This window comes from Nannospalax galili, unplaced genomic scaffold, assembly GCF_000622305.1.
Source record: "Nannospalax galili isolate Female #2095 unplaced genomic scaffold, S.galili_v1.0 scaffold227, whole genome shotgun sequence".
NCBI lineage: Eukaryota > Metazoa > Chordata > Mammalia > Rodentia > Spalacidae > Nannospalax > Nannospalax galili.
This window is the reverse complement of record NW_008360303.1, coordinates 8,705,626-8,724,134: the sequence shown is the minus strand read 5'-3', so window position 1 is coordinate 8,724,134 and position 18,509 is coordinate 8,705,626. Positions and strand designations below refer to the sequence as shown.

The following is an 18,509-nucleotide window of genomic DNA, read 5'->3' as shown; positions in this document are numbered from 1 at the left end:
GAATATAAATAGGATTGATATTGACTTTAAATAAATTTTTTGAGACAGGCTCTAGTTATGTTATACAAGCTGGACTAAATTAAATTTTTGAGTATCGTAAAAATTCTCCAGTGACATTTGTTTATCCCCCTTTTAAAAAAGATCTAGAAAATGATGTTTTGGCTGGTCACGATAGCTCTTACCTGTAATCTCAGTACTCAGAAAGTTGAGATAGGATTATTACTGATTTCAAGACCAGCTTGGGCTATATAGTGAGTTCCAGGTCAGCCTGAGCTATGGAATGAAATCTTATATAAAAACAAAAAAATAAAGAGGTGGGGTAAAGGGGAATGGAGGGATGTCTCAGCAGGTAAGAGTACTTGCTGACACTCTTGCAGAGGATCTTAGTTCAGTTCCTATCACTTATGTCAGGTAGCAGATCTGATATCTTCTTCTGGCCTCTGAGGGCACTTGGACTCACATGCACATACCTGCACATAGACATACTGACATACACAAGATTAAATAAAAAAATAAATCTTAAGCCCAAAAAATGTTTTGATAAATGTTTATTATGGTAAGTTAATGAATAGCTCAGAACTGTTTCTCATTAGGGGCCTGTTGGTATTTTGGGTAGGTCATTATTTCATTGTGTAGAACACTGCAGGATATTTAACATCCCTGCTCCTCAGGTTCTAAGTGTATGTAGCTATCCTGCTCCTTGTGATGACCACATATAGTCCACCAACCCCACCCTACTCAAATGTCCAAAAACCCCAGAGAGAAAAAGCCGCTTCTGTAAGGAAAGCTGTGATTCAATTCTCTCTTGAGTAACAGCATAGATCCTGGAGTTAGAGCTGAAATGAAGCTGCATTTTGTAAATTAACCTACAAGCTTTCCTCAACATTGCCGATCCAAGGAAAGTATTCTGATTTCTAATTTCTGTTTGCTGGAAGCTCTCTACCTCTATTCTCTATGAATATTCCTCCTCTCAATTTTGTGTGTATGTGGTGGTTGTTTTGCTTGCTTGTTTTTGAGACAGATTCTCACATTGTAGCCCAGGCTAATCTTAAACTCAAGGCAATTCTGCTTCAGGTTCCTGAGTGCTGAGGTTACAGCACTCAGTGGTGTGCCACCACTCCCAGCTTAAATGTTCTATTTTTTTAAAATGCTCTAAATGAAGGTGTACGGCACATTCTGGAATCAAACTGCTTTACATATATTCCTTCACTTTGATTCCTGGTTAGATCTTCCTTTAACTTTTTATATGACATATTGTTCATTAAGAACATATTGAGGGGGGCTAGAGAGATGGCTCAGTGGTTAAGAGCACTGTCTGCTCTTACAGAGGACCCGGGTTTGATTCCTAAGACCCACATGGCTAAGAAATGTCCATTAACTCCAATTCCAGGAGATCCAGTGCTCTCTACTGACCTCCATGGGCATTGCATGACATGGGTACACTTACATACATGCAAGCAATGCACTCTACATAAGACCCTGTCTCAAAAAAAGGGGGGGGGGGCAAAAACACAGCCTGCATTCATGCATAGATACGGTATTTAACAGAGTAATTTAAATTATTCCCAAATGAGTAAATATAAATGTCTTAATAGTCAAGATTAATAAATATTATGAAATAAGATTTCAGGCTAGACTATATGAATTTGCACCTTAATTTTTCTTTATTAGTAAGCTAATTACCTACTTTATAAGTTGTTTGCCTTAACATAGAATCATGCCTTCTTTAAATGCCAGCTGTATTCTAGGATCTCATAGTTTATTTGGGTGGTTGCTTTTGAAATTAAGCATGAATCGCCTCTTCCTGTAAGCCTCCCGAGGTGACCTGTGAAAATGGTTCACTACTCTCTTGACGCAGAAAACCCTATAAAATCATGCAAATCAGGAGGTTCCAATCTTCATGTTCACTTTAAGAACACACATGAAACTGCCCAGGCCATCAAGGGTATGCATATCTGAAAAGCTACCAAGTATCTGAAAGATGTCACTTTAAAGAAGCAGTGTGGGTGCAGTTCATAGGTGGTGGGGCTGGACACAAGGTCGGTGGCCCAAAAAGAGTGCTGAATTTTTGCTGCACATGCTTAAAAATGCAGAAAGTAATGCTGAACTTAAGGGTTTAGATGTAGACTGTCTGGTCATTGAGCATATCCTGGTGAACAAATCGCCCAAGATGCAACGCAGAACTTACAGATCTCATGGTCGCATTAACCCATACATGAGCTCCCCCTGCCATATCGAAATGATCCTTACTGAAAAGGAGCAAATTGTTCCTAAGCCTGAAGAGGAAGTTGCACAAAAGAAAAAGATACCCCAGAAGAAACTGAAGAAACAAAAACTTATGGCACGGGAATCAATTGAGCATAAAATAAAGACAGATAAAAGTAAAAAAAAAATTAAGCATGAATCTAGATACTTTAAAAAAACAACAACAACAAAAAATGTCTATTAGAGGGACTGGAGAGCTAAGCTAGCTCAGAGGAGTGGTTAAGAGCACTGGCTGCTCTTGCATAGGTCCTGGGTTTTGTTGCCAGCACGTATATGGCAGCTAACAACCATGTATAACTTGACTTCCAGGGGATCTGGTGCCTTCTGGCATTCATGGGCATTGCATGTGTGTCATGCACTTATATACATGCAGGCAAAACACACACACACAAAGTTATTTTATATTCTTGATATATCAGGTTAAAAAAATCAGTTATTCAGCTTATTTTTCTCCACCATTCACTGAGAGCAGACTTCCCTTCATCCTAGATCAGACATCTGCAGTGATGGCTTAAGTTTGGATTGATACATTGTTACTTCTAGCATGTGGGTCAGTACTGACAACATCAAAGGCCCTTGGGACAAGGGCAGAACCTGTAAAGAAATAAGAACTAGACTCATGATAGTAGAACTAGACTCATGATAGTTTAACTCTATGTTTAGAACATTTAAAAAACAGTTTTTAATAAAAATTGTAGGCCTGGAGCTAGACTCATGCCATTAATTCCAGGACTCAGGAGGCAGAGACAGGTGGATCTCTGTGATTTCAAGTCTAGCCTGGTCTACATAGCAATTCCCAGGCCAGCCAGGGCTACATAGTGGAGACCCTGTCTCAAAAGAGGTCTGAGATGGCTTAGCGGGCAAAGGTACTTGCCATGCAAGCATAAAGCCTGGAGTTTGGATCCCACGCACACAAATAAAATCATCTAGCAACAACAGAACAAAACAGAAATCAATCTCTCTCTCATCTTTTTGAGACAGGGTCTCCCTAGAGCCCCAGCTGGAATGGAATTCACTATGTAGACCCGGCTGGCCTCGATCTCACAGAGATCCATGTGCCTCTATGTCCTGCGTGCTGGGACTGTAGGCCTGGCTTCTCTCTAATGTTTTAGCAGTATTTGGGATCAAACCCAGGGCCTTATGCATGCTGGGCAAACATTATATTGTTGAGCTACACCCCCAGCCCTAAAATAATTGTATTTAAAAACTATATATACTTTGAGTAAATGAAATATTTTCCTTCACAAGTATGGTTAGCTTCTTATGAATACAGTTAAGAAAGTCGTGGGATTTTTATAAATAAGCAATACCTTGAAAAAACTTTTAAATTATTTTGGTGGTGGGGGGAAATTATTTATTTTATGTGTTATCACTGTTTTACCTGAATGTGTGTGAGTGTACCACGTGCATGCATGCCCACTGAGGCCAGAAGGTCCCCTGGAACTAATGGTTGTTAGTTGCCAGTGCTCTTAACCTCTGAGCCAGTTCTCTGGCCCCTCTATAGAGGTTTGTTTTTGTTTTGTTCTTAAATATTTTATTATTTTTATTTTATGTGTATGAGCATTATGCCTGTGTGAAGTAAGTACATCCGTGTTGTGCAATGCCCACGGAGGATAGAAGAGGCTGTTGGATTGCCTGGAACTGGAGTTACGGACAGTTGTTAGCTGCCATGTGGGTGCTGGGATTCGAACCCAAGTCTTCTGCAAGAACAGTCAGTGTTCTTAACCACTGAGCCATCTCTCCAGCTCCTCTATAGAAGGTTTTTATGAAATGACTCTTTAATATTAACTAAATTAGAGTAGGAACATTTTTCCCCACCAAAAAATGACATCCTATCAGCTAGTAATACTTCAATTTATTTTTTAATATTGGGTATTGCTTCCAGGGCCTCACATGTTACGTTCTAGGCAAGCACTCTCCCAGTGAGCTGTATCCCAAGCCTTTTAAATATTTTTGAAATTAAAATGAATAAAAGACAGTTTTATTGAGTTTTCTTCCACTAGCTCCAAATTTCTGAAAACTTAAGCATTACTATGCTGTTTTTTGAGTTGTCTGATTAAAAATAAAAAGAATTTACCACCCAACCATGGTGACATGAGCTGGTCAACAAATGCTGAAGAGGATGAAGCAGGAGGATCACAAGCTGGAGAACAGTCTAGATATACCTTTTAAAATAAAAGGTAGAGGGCTGGGATGCAGCTCCGTGGGAGCACGCTCCTAGCAAGGCTCTGGGTCAATTTCTAACACCTAAAAGAAAAAAACGTATTTGGAGATTCTTCCTTATACATAAACAGAACATGGTCTACATCAGCAGTGGTAAGCTTCAACAAATAAAAGATTCTTGGCCAGAAAGGTGGCTCTACAGGTAAAAAATCTGATGATATGAGTTTGATTTCTGGAACTTACATTGGAAGGAGAGATCTGACTCTCAAAAGTTGTCCTTTGACCACCACACATGTACTGTGGCACTTTGTGCACCTGGTACTCAGACACCCACCCACACATAAAAAGTGATAAAATTAAATTTAAAAAAGAAAAGATTCCCTCACTGTTTCATATGTGTAACAACTAGTATTAGAATGATGGACTTTTATATTTATGGTTTTATAACTTATGTCTCTGAGTTAAGATTCTGAAAATTTCTTTGGAAATGTCCATGGGTTGGGGAGTAGAACATTTGCTTAGCATGTGTGAAGCTCTGAGTTTGATCCCTAGCACCATAAGGAAGGAAAGGAAGGAGGAAGGCAAAAGAGGGAGGGCTGAGGGTTAAGGGTGTGTGAGAGATAGAAATGCCTGTAAGTCAGTCACTTCCCTGAATCAGACCTTTCCACACAGTTTATAATCTGTTTTTTCTTTTTCTGTTCATTTGAACTCCAAAGTGATTATCTGCTTTGTTAGATTCCCAGTATATCCAAGTCCATCTTACTTCTACTAGTTCTATAGTTCTAGTTCTATAAATTACATTGTAATCATAAAACTAAAATTTTTACACATGGTTCAGTGTTAACATTATGGTCACTGAACTTCCTGTTATTATTGGTTAGTCTTTTTTTATACAGTGACTAAAAGTTTGAGCTTCTGCCCCTCCAGAATTGCCCTGTTCAATTGTATTCATATCACTCATTAATAACTATATTCTGGTTCTTTTCAGGTAAATAAAAATGTCAAATTTACTGCCCAGGAACTTTATGATTGTGTTTCTCAGACTGAGTATCGGTAAGTCATATCTGTGTGTAGATAATGAGATATCATTATAGAAAGCTTTTACCTTGTTTTGTATCAATCGTGTAGAGGATGTGAAGCCTTGTTTTTATAATTCTGTGTGTGTGAGTAGTGTTGTATTTGTGTATATGTTGTGAGTGGCCATTACCACAAAGTCAGGACCCAGGGGAGATGGCTTACCAGGATTCAGGAGAACAGCAGGCAGAAGTAGATTCTCTCTTGCAGTGGGTAAGTAACAAGGAAAGGAATTTGGGCATTCCTACCACCATACAGACACTATCATAAACAGCCAGTACTTGACTCCATCAGCACTATCTTGCTTCAGAAAATAGTATCTGAGAGTGATCACCCATTGCCAGAATACTGACTTATATGAAGTGAAGGAACACATTGCCACTGAGCTGAAGAAGATGATCTCCTCTCAGAAAATGGGGCAGGGGAGGGAGGGGTGGTAGGGGAGGGAAGTAGGGGACACACAGAAATAGATTCAGAAACTAGTTACTGAAAGATGTGGGATTTTTTTCAACTATGGAATAGAATGAGGAGATGAATAGGGGCCTGTCCTTTGTTTTGTTTTTAAATTTATGAAAAAACATTTTTATCTTGCTGTTTTGAATTTTGTAATGCTATTCTGAAAATCATTGTTGAGTAGTTGTGAAGAATTGGCAGCAGTATCACACAAATTTTGAGTTTAAATAGGAAGTAACTCAAAGCCAAAAGTCAGGTTTTAATTAGTCTCAGAGAAACCATAAATCCTCAGGAAGTGAGTCTGTTCAAAATATATATTTACTTTTGTTGTCTCTCCTTCCTCTCATACTATTCTGAGTTGACTGGCTTCTTTTCCTTTTGTTGTATGTAAATCAAGGGATCCATCATGTGGGAGAGATACAGTCCTCTTCAACACTGAGAATATGGCTCTGAGCTATCCTTGAAGCCAAGGAAGTAATGACATCCTAAGTGTGATAAAAATGACTATCATTTTATAAATACCTAACATGCCAGAGGTTGTACTAGATATTGAGTATTCTTCCTGAACTTGCAAAGATTGTTTCCTCTCAATAGATATAAATACTTTAAATTACAATTTGGGATCTCATAATTTGTTAGCTTTTGATAGTCAACTGGCATCATCTTAGGTTTGTAAAATTTTTAAAAATTTTGTTTTTAAGTGTATGAGTGTATTGTATGCATGTGTGTAAGTGCATCCATGGATACAATGCCCCCAGAGTCCAGAAGAAGGTGTCAGATCACCTGGAACCGGAGTTATGGATGGTTTTTAGCTACCATGTGGGTGCGGAGAACTGAACCCAAGTCCTCTGCAAGAATAGCCAGTGGTTAAGGGTGCTTGCTTCTTTTCCAGAGGACCTGGGTTTGGTTTCTAGCATCTACATATGGCAACTCACAACCATCTGTAACTCCAGTTCCAGGGGTATCAGATACCTTCTTCTGGCCTCTGCAGGCTCCTGCATGTGTGTGTGATACATGGCATACACATACACATATAAATCTTTTTTTTAACTAGTAATTTAAAAATGGGATATGTTAGGCATGACTTCCCGCTTCTTCACCTTCAGTTTAGAATTCCTAATACTTATTTGTTAACTGGAAGGCAACTTATGCCAGCAGTCCTTTGTTTGGTTTGTGTAGGGGTGGGCACATGTAGGTCAGCAGACAACTTGCAGAAGTCAGTTCTCTCCTTCTATCTGTTGGTTCTGGAGACTGAACTCTGGTCATCAGGCTTGGCAGCAAGTACTTTTACCCACCAAACCATCTCGATGGCTCACCAGCAGTCCTTTCTAATAGTGGCAGCTTATGTGCTTGATTTTTCTCGTGTCTGTTCCCTCAGCAGGTGAGCTCTACAGTCCACCAGTTAATAACTACCAACTGTCCTACAGTGCCACTTAGCACTAAACAAAACCTACCTCCTTTTATGAGAGGTCTTTCAGAGCGTAAAGTAGAACCAGGCTGTTAAAACTCAGCCCATTACATAAAGTATTGTTTAAACATGTAACTTGTTTGCAGAGGTCTGCCATGGGAAGCCTTATTCCTGAATTCCAGAAATTACATCAGAGTCTTCGCAATGTTGGGTATCTAAGAATCTGTGCTTATCTCCTGTTTGGCTTTGCTAAGAAACTATAATTGTTGGTATTTTCTCTCTCAAATACTAAAGAATGTATTATCTCATATTAAGAATTCTGGCTGATGGCAGAGCACTGTCTCACATGCATGAGGCCTTAGGTGCAATCTTTAGTTCTGTCCCCCAAAATTAATTTTTAATTGAATTTTTTGTGTATTTATACAGAACAGCTCAAACAATCTTAATCATAATCATCTTTATACCCCACCCCCGGACTGGAGCCCATATACTTGGTCATCCCTGTTAAGGCCCACTGGGTTGTCAGTGTCCCCAGCTGTTCCCTAGTGCAAGTCTGTCCACTAAGTCTAGTCAGCCTATCTAGAGTCCCTTGTTTTAGGAAGATCATCTCTTCTTCATCTAGCAACAATCAGTTGCCAACATTCCTTCAGTTAAGATTGAGGTCTGCTGTTCATTTTCCTAGTTCTATGCTGCGTTATTGTCTGCCTGAGTTTGCATGGGATTTGTGTATGCTGACACCATTTCCATAGAATCATATGAGCAGGTTCCCAGGAGCTTGTAGGACTCTGTTTCTGTATGGTCATGCACCTCCTCCCTGGCTCTTACAATCTTTCTGCCCCCTCTTCTGGGATGGTCCCTGAGCCTTGGGTGGGAGAAGTTTAATAAAGGGATCCTGTCCAAGCACCAGCATTCAGCAGACAATCTCTACACTTTGGCTATTTGTGACCATTTGTGTTCCTGGTCCTCCGCTGCATGAGGAAACTTCATTATTGAGAACTGAAAGATTCATTAGTGTCCTCTTCTTTATCCCTGTTTTATGCTCCATAAGCCTTAGGTGTAGAGGTTGTATTGTAGATGTTTCACTTAGGCCTAGGCAATTCAAAGACAATGTCCATGTGTAGTTGTTATACTTGGTAATAGTCTCTGACTGATGCAAAACGAGCAGCTTTCATGAGTGGTGACTGGGATATTTGTCTGTAAATATAAGGATAAATATTTTGCACATAATAAGAAATCACGTTAGTCTAACAATGTGACAGGCTTGGGGTTTTCTCTTAAGATCTGTAGCCACTCTAGCAGGTGTATTATGTTATGTTTACAGTACCACACTTGAAGTTTTCCCTTGGCACCTTCATTAGAGCTCTCCAAAACTATGAGAGCTCGCCTTCAGGGGAAGTAGTTTGCAGGTCAGTTGCAGCTCTGTTGCTCCAAATCCTGTGTCCAAAGTATGTTCTGTCTTTGGCAGTAGGGTCTTACCTTCAAGTTCTAGGAGGCCATCAAGGGCTGTGGCAATAGGCTAAGTAATTTTCAGTCTCTTAGGCCACCCTGGCCAACAACTCAAAGGAAGGTATTTCCTGTCTGGCACTGTTCTTGTTATGTAACCTTTAGCTATACACCTGGACTCATGTAGAGATTATGTATACTTTGTCAGTAGGTTGTTGAACTAATATGGTTCCCTCTGGGTGTTTTAAAACTAGGCAGTATTTTCCTCTCTCTCTCTCTTGCCCTTCCACCATGGTTTCCCTATTTAAAATGCCACTATTTTCCCCATTTCTCCCTTGATAGTACCTGTCACCGTAGTCCTACCTCTCTTGAACTCCACTTTTCCCTTTATGCCCAAGGTTCCTTGTATAACAACCCTCCCATTTTTATCCATTTCTCCCTTAGTTATGTCTGGATACATATTCACAAGGCGCTAGGATCCACATATGAGGGAGAACATACGTTGTGTTTTTCTGAGTCTGTTACTTCACTTAGTGTAAGTTTCTAGTTCCATCCATTTACTTGCAAAATTCATGATTTAGTCTTTCTTTACTGCTGAGTAGAACTCCGTTGTGTAAATGTATCACATTTTCATTAGCCACTCATTAGTTGAAGGACACTTAGGTTGCTTTCAGCTCTTGTAAAAAGAGCAGTAGCAAACATGGGATGTACAAAGGTCAATTTTTAATATATCCAAGGGAAATGGAATTAGTATGTTGAAGATTTCTTCACTTGCACAGTATAGAATTATAATGGCTAAGATAAATCAATCTAAAGGTCTATCAGCTGATCAATGAATAAAAATATTCTATTTGTATACTATTAGATACTATTTCTCCTTCAAAAAGAAGGAAGTCCTGCTATTTCAGACATATGGATGAGCCTGGAGGCCGTATTCATATATATGTATAATGTATACATTTTTTAAAATTTTACATGTATGAGTATATTGCCTGCATGAGTGTATTGCACCCATGTTGTGCAATTCCCTCAGAGTCAGAAGAGAGCATTGGATTTCCCTGAAACTGGAGTTACAGACAGTTGTTAGCTGCCATATGGGTGCTGGGAATCCCAGGTCCTCTGCAAGATCAGCCAGCACTCTTAACTGATGGGCCATCTCTCCATCCCCCAAAGGCCATTATATTGAGAAAAACAAAAACAACTGTATGATCTTGCTTGTAGATGAGATCCAAAAAAGCTGAACCCAGAAACAGAATGGTGGTCACTAGGGTTAGAGGTAGTGGTAGAAAGATTAAGTAGATGTTGGTTAAAGGACACAAAATGTCAGTTATGAGAAACGAAAGAAATTTGTAAGCTGTGCATGGTTGTATATACCTGTAACTCCAGCATTAAGGTTTACCTATCTAAGGAGGCAGGAGGCTCTCCATATTTAGGCACAATTTCAGGGCTAGTCTGGGTTACATAATGAGTTTGAGGCCACCCTAAGGGTACACTGTGAAATCCTAATTCATGGGCGGTGGGGGGAAAGACAAAGGAGAAAAAGCTGTTGTATAAGGTGGTAACTTCAGCTGAGAACAGTGTGTGAAAGCTGAGTGTGGTGGCACATGCCTTTAATCCCAACACTTGGGAGACAGGCAGATCTCTGTGACATCAAGGACAGTGTGGTCTACATAGTAAGTTCCAGGCCAGCTGGAGCTACAGGGAGGCCCTGTCTTTTTTTTTTTTTTTTTTTTTTAAAAAGGGTTTATATTATTTCAATAATATATGTATACATATTTCAATTCCTATCTTATTTTTCAATTAAAAAAAAAATCTGTCACACAGTGATTTACTATTCCTTTTTCCCTTAGGGAAAAATTAACCATTGGATGCCGCCAACTTATTGAGATGGAATATACCATGCAGCAGTGCAATGCATCTGTCTATATGGAGGCCAAAAACAGAGGATGGTGTGAAGACATGCTCAACAACAGGACTTAAGTTCTTAAGAGGACTGGCATCTATCTTCATGAATAACATAGTCACTTTCAACCTGGTCACTTTTTTGAACGAAACCTAAGAGAATTGTTAAGAAATCCTTCAAAAATACAAAAAAAAAAAAAAAAAAATTAAAAAAAAAAAAAAAAAAAAAAAAAAAAAAAAAAAAAATGTGTTTTATTGGCCATCTCCTTGCATCCGCTGTCGAATAAACTGTGGACTCAACTTTTCTGGAGTTGACAGTACTTCCATACCTCTACTTCTGATACTGAGCCAGTGTCTAGTGTCTCTAAGAGGAGACCCATCTTCTCAGTGATCCTGAGGCAGGAATCACTGTGGCATGATGGCATCCCAGGGCACAGCATTAGCATCTCTCCCAATCCTGAATGTGGCACATGACCAGACACTGCCAAACCCTAAGAATTAAGACATGACCATACTCACCACATTCCATGAATGAACCCATCTTGGGCTATTCTCAAGATCAAACTGTCATTTATATAAACCTGGTAGAAAAACCACCACCTCCTTCAGGGAAATGAGTCTTTTAACTTAGTTCCTACATCCTATACAGTTTTCTTCTTCTCTGGACATGCCACTTTTCCATGAATTTCTAATGGGGAAGAGCCTTTCTGTAGTTTCCTCTTAAATGTGAAGCAAATTTTTGGAATTAGGTGGCAGTGGCTGCTGTTTGCCCGTATCTGAAACTCAAGTATTTGATTTCTTAGTTATACATTAAGTTGGAAATCCTTGTTTACTAAAATGTATTATGCTTTTGTTAGTATATGAAACATCAAGTCTGATGTTCTACAATAAATGTTATTTTTTAAAAGAACAATAAACTTATTTTAGTAAAATTTTGCTTTTCATTTTACTTCCAAACTGTTTCTGAAATAAATATAAGGTATGATTATAAAAGTGAGCCTTTCCTATAAGAAGTACTTCTGGATGTTCAGTAGTTGGTAAAGGTATGACTAGCTGTATGTTTGCTGGGTAAGAAACCACATGGCCAATATGTGGATGGACAGCTCAGTGTTCTAGCAGGGACATGAGTCTCTGGGTGACCAGAAGCTTCAGCAATGTCAGGTCTCCCTTTTTGTTTTTTTTGAGGCAAGATACTATTATATAGCCCTGGCTGATCTGGTACTGTATAGACCAGGTTGGCCTTGAACTTGTGGCCATCCTCTGGCTTCAGTGTCTAGAATGCTAAGATTACAGGCATATACCACCATACATACCCAGCTTTGCTTTTCCTTTTCTCTTTACTGCCTTGTTACTATTTCATTAGTTTTTATTCTCTAACACAGGACTTATGGATTCCTTGTTCCTCTTTCTCTGGCTTCCCACTCTGGGTTGGAATAACTCACTTGACTTTTGGATCATTAAGCCCCACCATGTAGAACTCATATTTGCTTTGTTTTAAATGTTTTTATTGAATTTTTTGTGTATTTCATACAAAATATCTTAAACAATCATCTTTATACCCTGTCCCCACTGGTACACTCCCATAGCCCCCCATTGGAACCAATATACTCTGTCATCATGTTAAGGCCCACTGTGTCAAGTCAGTGACCCCAGCTGTTCCCCAGTACAAGTCCATCCACTGAGGTCTAGTCAGCCTATCTAGAGTACCTTGTTTTAGGAAAATCAGTTCTTCCTCACCTAACAGTAATCAGTTGCAAATACTTCTTCAGCTGAGATTGGGGGTCTGCTGTTCATTTCCCCAGTTCTATGGTGGGTTACTGTCTGCCTGAGCTTGCATGGGACTTGTGTATGCTGACACCATTGCCATAGAATCATTATTTGCTTTTATGGGAAAAAAAGATCTGATCCTTTAAAGAACGCCAGGCTTTAAAGGCTCCATTTGGACTCAGCAAAAATGCTTGCTGTGCAAGCCTGAGTTCAATCTTCAGAACCCGTATTTTTAAAAAAAGACAGATGCAGTAGTGCACATCTGTAATCCCAGTACTCTTGGAGTGAGACATGGGAAAAATGCTTGGAAGTTTGTGGACCAGCTAGTCTGGAGTACAAAGCATGGCAAAAGCCACTCTGCCTCAAAAAGGCAGAAGGTGAGAACCAATTCTGAAGAGTTGTCTTCTGACCTCCACACCGTGATGTGTGCACCTGTACTTAGACACATCTCACACACAATTTTTTAGTCTTCAATAGGGATAACAAGTGTATTTTAAGCAGAAGCCATCATAAGAATGCCATGCACCAGGGCTGGAGAGAATAGCTCAGTGGTTAAGAGCACTGACTGCTGTTGCAGAGGACCTGGGTTCAATTCCCAGCACCCACATGGTGGCTAACAACCATCTGTAACTCCAGTTGCAGGGGAATCTGATGCCACCTTCGGACCTCCACAGGCACCACAAGACACAGGTATACTTACATACATGCAGGCAATACACTCATACATGTAAAATAAAAATATTTTTAAAAGAATGTCATATACCATAAGAGACTGATGGGGGAAGCCTCACCAGAGGGACTTTCTACATCATACCCTTGGCCTTGCTGTACTAAGGAACACATTATTAAATTTGTGAAGAGCATCTAGAGCTAGTGTGGTAGCACACACATCTATAATCCCAGCACTTGGCGGGTAGAGGCAGGAGGATCAGGAGTTCAAAGTCATTCTCAGCTATATAGTTTGAGGCCAGCCTGGCTACATTAAACTCTTCATCTCCAAAATAATAAAAAATTTCATGCAGGGGCATGGTGGCATGCCTTTAATCCCAGCACTGAGAGGCAAAGACAAGCGGATCTCTATGAGATCAAGGACAGCCTTGTTAAATTCCAGGCCAGCTGGGGCTACAGGCAGACCCCCCCCCCCCAAAAAAAAAAACAAAATCCCAAAATCCATGCTTTGATCCCATTGTATTATTTTTTTCTGACTTAATTTTACAAAAAAATGATTATTTCCTTCCTAGGAGAGGATACGGTGGGTTTGGTGAGTCCCCAGCTCTCTCCATATTTAGGGCCAAGAAAAAATGACTAAAGAATCTAAAGTATGTTATACTCAAGATACACAACTTTTATAAACAGGTCAGTTTCACTTTCACAATGTAGGTCTCCTGTCTTATGAAAGACCACGTAATGGAATTGAAGTGCCTCTTCCTTGATATTTTAAATGCTATGTTAATGGAGAACACAAGTTCTTTTCAGGGTCAATCCATGTTTATTCAGATGTTGTCTTATCCTGGTCCTACTGCTTACATTCCTGACCTTAAGAAGTGATGCTTCTCATAGCTCTTAGACAAACTAGAAAATGCAGTCATCTTATATTTTCATTTGCTCTTGGTTCTTTTGTTAGTAAACCCTTTGTTTTTTGAGACAAGGTCTCACTATGTAGCCCCAGCTAGCCTGGGACTTGGTATGTAGACCATCCCAAGGCTGGCTTCATCTCAGTTATGCCTCTGCTTCCGAAGTGCTGGGATTACCAGCTAATGTGCCATTACATTCAGCTAATAAACCCATTTGAGTGAACTTAACTCCATGCGGGCAGGAACTACATGGTTCCTGGTATTTAACATTGTGGTCAATCGTTGACTAGTGGGCTCTACCTTTGCTTACAAAAATTTGACTTGAAAGCTCTGTGGATATGCATTGGGTAAAACCACTAAGTAAACTCAATTACATTTGTATTAGATCTTGAAATGTGCCCCACAAAAATATGTGGAATCAGAGTACCCTCAAAAGTTGCCTTTCCTAAAATATTTAGTATTATATAAACATGCATTTAAAACTATCTGGGAAAGGGGCAGAACGAGGACATGGAGCTCAGTCCAAGAGGACTCATTAATAATGAGGGCTTGAATTTGATCCCCAGCTCCCATGTAAAGAAGCCCAGCATGGTGGTGCATGCCTATAATCCCAGTGCAGGGGAAGACAAGAGGATCCCTGGGGCTTGCCGTTTAGCCACAATTAGTGAGCTTCAGGCTCACTGTGAGAGATTCTCAAGAAGTACTGTGGAATGCACTCAGTGTTGACCTCTTGTCACCACACACACACACACACACACACAGACACACACACACGCACACACACACACGTACATGGGCACTCTCCCCCCATAAACATACAAAAAAATATCCAGAGCCCAAGCATGGTGGCTCACATCTGTAAATCCCACGCTCAGAAGAGGTAGGAGGATTGCCACACAAGGTTGAGACCAATCTGGTCTACCCAATGAATTCCATGCCTGCCAAGGATACATAGCATGACAGTGTCCCAAGAAACAAGAATAAAATAACCCATGGGGCTGGGTGTGACACACTTGTAATCCCGGCACTCAGGACTAAAACAGGATTGCTGAGTTCAAGGCCAGTCCAGGCTACATAGCAAGACCAGCTCATAGAAGACACTTCAAGCTCACCAGTTTGTCAATATTCCCAACTGCAAACTTTTCTCCTTGCTTCTTCCCTCTCTCCCTGACTGGGATGGGATTACAGTAGGTTTATACTACCACTGAATTTGTGGGGTGGTGAGGATGGAACCCAAGGTTTCCTGCATGCTAGGCAAGCATTCTACCAACTTAACTCCATCTCCAGCCCCACAAGCCCAATCTCCACATCCTATTTTTGTTTTAATCTTTTCTCAGGTTTTTACTTCATGTTGCTTGAGAGCCACACATTATCATTAGTTCATTCTTTCTGTTTTCCCTAAAGCATGTTATTGCATACTAATTAACCAGCTGAAAGTCTACTCTGGATTTGATTTCAATGATTACCAGTAGAGGCTAATTGCATACAAGTTTCTGTTAACAAATTGTATATTTTACATAACAAAACCCCATAGAAATGTTGCATTGTCACAGCTGTTATAAATAGCTGTTTGTCATAGCAAACTATTCAAAGTGCCTGTAAAATCTTGTAGTTCCTCCAGCACCTCATTAATTCTAGCTGCTGTGTCTTAACCAGAACTTGGTTATCACTTAATACATGAGTATCATTTTGGCTTTATGGTTTCTCAGTAACTTTTGTTCTGACACCCACTCATCTTTGGTGAAATTATTTTTTTCCCACTATTTTTACTTATTAAATGTTGGGGCTGGCAATAGAGCTCAGTAGAACCCTTACCTAACACACAGATGTGGGTTTTTAAATTCTCAGCACACAAAGTAAAATAGGATTACTTGAGCTTTGAGTTCCAAATATAAATCCTTCATCAGGTATAAGAGTAACCTTGATGGATAGGCTACCCATTGAGTAGTGACCCAGTACATTCTTGCATTCACATTAACTTATTGTTCCAAGTCCCTGTGTGCCTTCTCCAGTCTAAAATTTGTTTGCTTACCTACACCAAATAAATATGCAGCCATCTAATTAGACATATATCCCTTTAGGATCTTCTATTTTCAGGCATCAATCCTATCTATACATACTCAAAAACAGCTTTTGTTTTTTACCTTTTTTCTGTTCCCAGAGGCAAGGCAAGGAACTGTGAAGAGTCCAGGGATGAGGCAGAACCCTTATTTCCTAGCACTAGCAAAAAGTTCAGTTTTGTTTGAGACAAGAGTCTCACTCAGTAGACTAGTGTGCTGGATAGCTTTAGTGTCGACACACCTGGGTTGAGGGAGCCTCAATCGGAATTGCCTTTATTGGACTGGCCTGTGGCCATGTCTGAAGGGCATCTTCTTGATGAGTGATGTGGGAGAACCCAGCTCACCGTGGGTGGTGCCACCCCTGGGCAGGTGGGCCTGTATTGTATAAGAAAGCAGTCTGAGCAGAGGCCAGGGGGGCAAGCCTGTAAACAGCGTTCCTCCATGGCCTGTGCTCCAGCTCCTGCCTCCAGGTTCCTGCCCTGAGTTCCTACCTTGGGCTCCCTGATGAACTGCGTGGGACCTGGGAGATGTAAGACAAATAAACCCTTTCCTCCCCAAGTTGGTACTGGTCAGAGTGTTTTGTCACAGCAGTGAAGAACAAACTAAGACAACTAGGCTGGAAATCACAAAAACATCTGCCCACCTCTGCCTCCTGAGTGGTGTGATTAAAGGTCTGTTCCACCACATTCAGTATTTTACAGGCCATTATGCAAATACTTTTTAAAAATATTTTATGTGTATGCTTGTATTGCCTGCATGTAGGTAAGTGCATGTATGTCGTGCAATGCCCGCGGAGGACAGAAGAGGCTGTAGGATCCCTTGGAACAGTTACGGACAGTTAGTTGCTATTTGGGTGCTGGGATTCAAACCTGGGTCTTCTGCAAGAACAGTCAGTGTTCTCAACTGCTGAGCCATCTCTCCAGCCCCCGACAAATACTTGTTAATGTATCATTTTAACCTTTGATAAACTTCTGTCCTTATTAAGGATATTTGAGTGCAATATTTGTGCTCCACAGCAATCCTTCCTTTTTAGCCCAACCACTGAACTCAATGTTTAAAATCTGTTGCTGGTCTTATGCTTCCTTTCCTTTTGACTCGGTTAATTCACTTTATACCTGCTTTTATTTTCTACTCAATCATGTTACAACTTACTTAGACCCGTCAAATCCTTTTTATTAAAGGAGAGGTGGGGGAAAAATGGAAATGACCAATGCTACAGAAACTGACTTAGCACTGGAAACTCTGGAACTATAGGAATATTCTACCAGGACCCTTTCTCCTTTGCCTATTTCAATTTTAATAATTCTTAAGTCTTGAGAGGTAATAGATTAAATAAACACTAATTGCTCAAGGATTCTAGCATTATATCATATTCTTAAGATAATTACATACAGGAAATTCTAAAACATTCTGAGTAATGGTAAACTAGATGAAACATCAGACCACTATATTAAAAGTCATAAAAGCAAGCTCAAGGGGCTAGAGAGACAGTTCAGTGGTTAAGAGCACTGGCTGCTCTTGCAGAAGACTCAGATTTGGTTCCTAGCACCCACATGGTCATTAAAACAACCATCCTTACTGCCAGTTCCAGGAGACCCAACACCCTCTTCTGACCTCCGTGGGCACTGCACAAGTCCATCTATCTACACTCACTTGTACACATAAATTTTTTTTAAAAAAGCTGGTGGTGCACACCTTTGATTCCAACACTCAAGAAGCAAAGGCAGGCAGACTTCTATGAGATCAATGCCAGCCTGGTCTACACGGTGAGTTCCAGGACAGCAGAGGCTACAGGGGAGATCCTGTCTCAAAAATACCACCCCCATAAAAAAAAAAGGGAAGAAAAAACAAAGCTCAGATGGGCATAGGGGTGAAAAAAAGGGAAGAAAAAACAAAGCTCAGATGGGCATAGGGGTGTTTGAGGCTAGCGTGGTCTATATATCAAGTCCCAGGCCAGTATGGGGAATACTGGTGAGACCTTAGCCCCCCCCCGGAAAAAAAAAAACCCAAAACAAAAAAACTCATACCTCAATATAGCTATTTTGTTAAATACCAGGGTTATTATCAGATTTCGTGCATTCTGTCATGTATGTTAAGGCCTAACCAGTCAAGTTTGTCCTCAATGTCCCTCACTGTGAGTTCATCCACTGGACCATGTTCAGCCTAGCTAACACTCCCTGAAAAACAACCAACTCTCCCTCACCCTGCAGTGATCAGTTGCCAAGAGTTCCTCAGGTAAGATTGGGGCTTCTTATCCATTTCCCCTCTTCTATGCTGGGATTTTGTCTAGTTTGAGTTTCCTTGTTTTATGTGCTATTAGATTGATCAAAAATGTGGTGTTACCAATAGTACTTTTTTTTTTTTTTTTTTTGTGTTTTTTAATCGGGGGTTCTCTTTCAG

The 18,509-nt window shown here is 40.2% G+C and overlaps 1 protein-coding gene and 1 pseudogene across 8 annotated transcripts in view; both read left to right on the top strand.

The window, feature by feature from the left end:
- Swt1 (SWT1 RNA endoribonuclease homolog) overlaps window positions 1-11,008 on the top strand; it is a 117,110-nt gene extending 106,102 nt beyond the window's left edge. For 6 of the 8 annotated variants that reach the window (XM_008824277.3, XM_029559228.1, XM_017795899.2 and 3 more), the window contains 2 exons: window positions 5,417-5,481; window positions 10,657-10,877. In XM_008824277.3, coding sequence (XP_008822499.2) covers window positions 5,417-5,481; window positions 10,657-10,786 — 195 coding nt within the window. In that variant the 3' untranslated portion in view covers window positions 10,787-10,877. Of the gene's footprint in view, window positions 1-5,416; window positions 5,482-10,656 lie in introns of all 8 variants that reach the window. The other 2 variants (XR_003847960.1, XM_029559226.1) reach the window with 2 other exon arrangements.
- On the top strand, window positions 1,780-2,410 carry LOC108490257 (annotated as a pseudogene).
- Window positions 11,009-18,509: the final 7,501 nt, after the last annotated feature.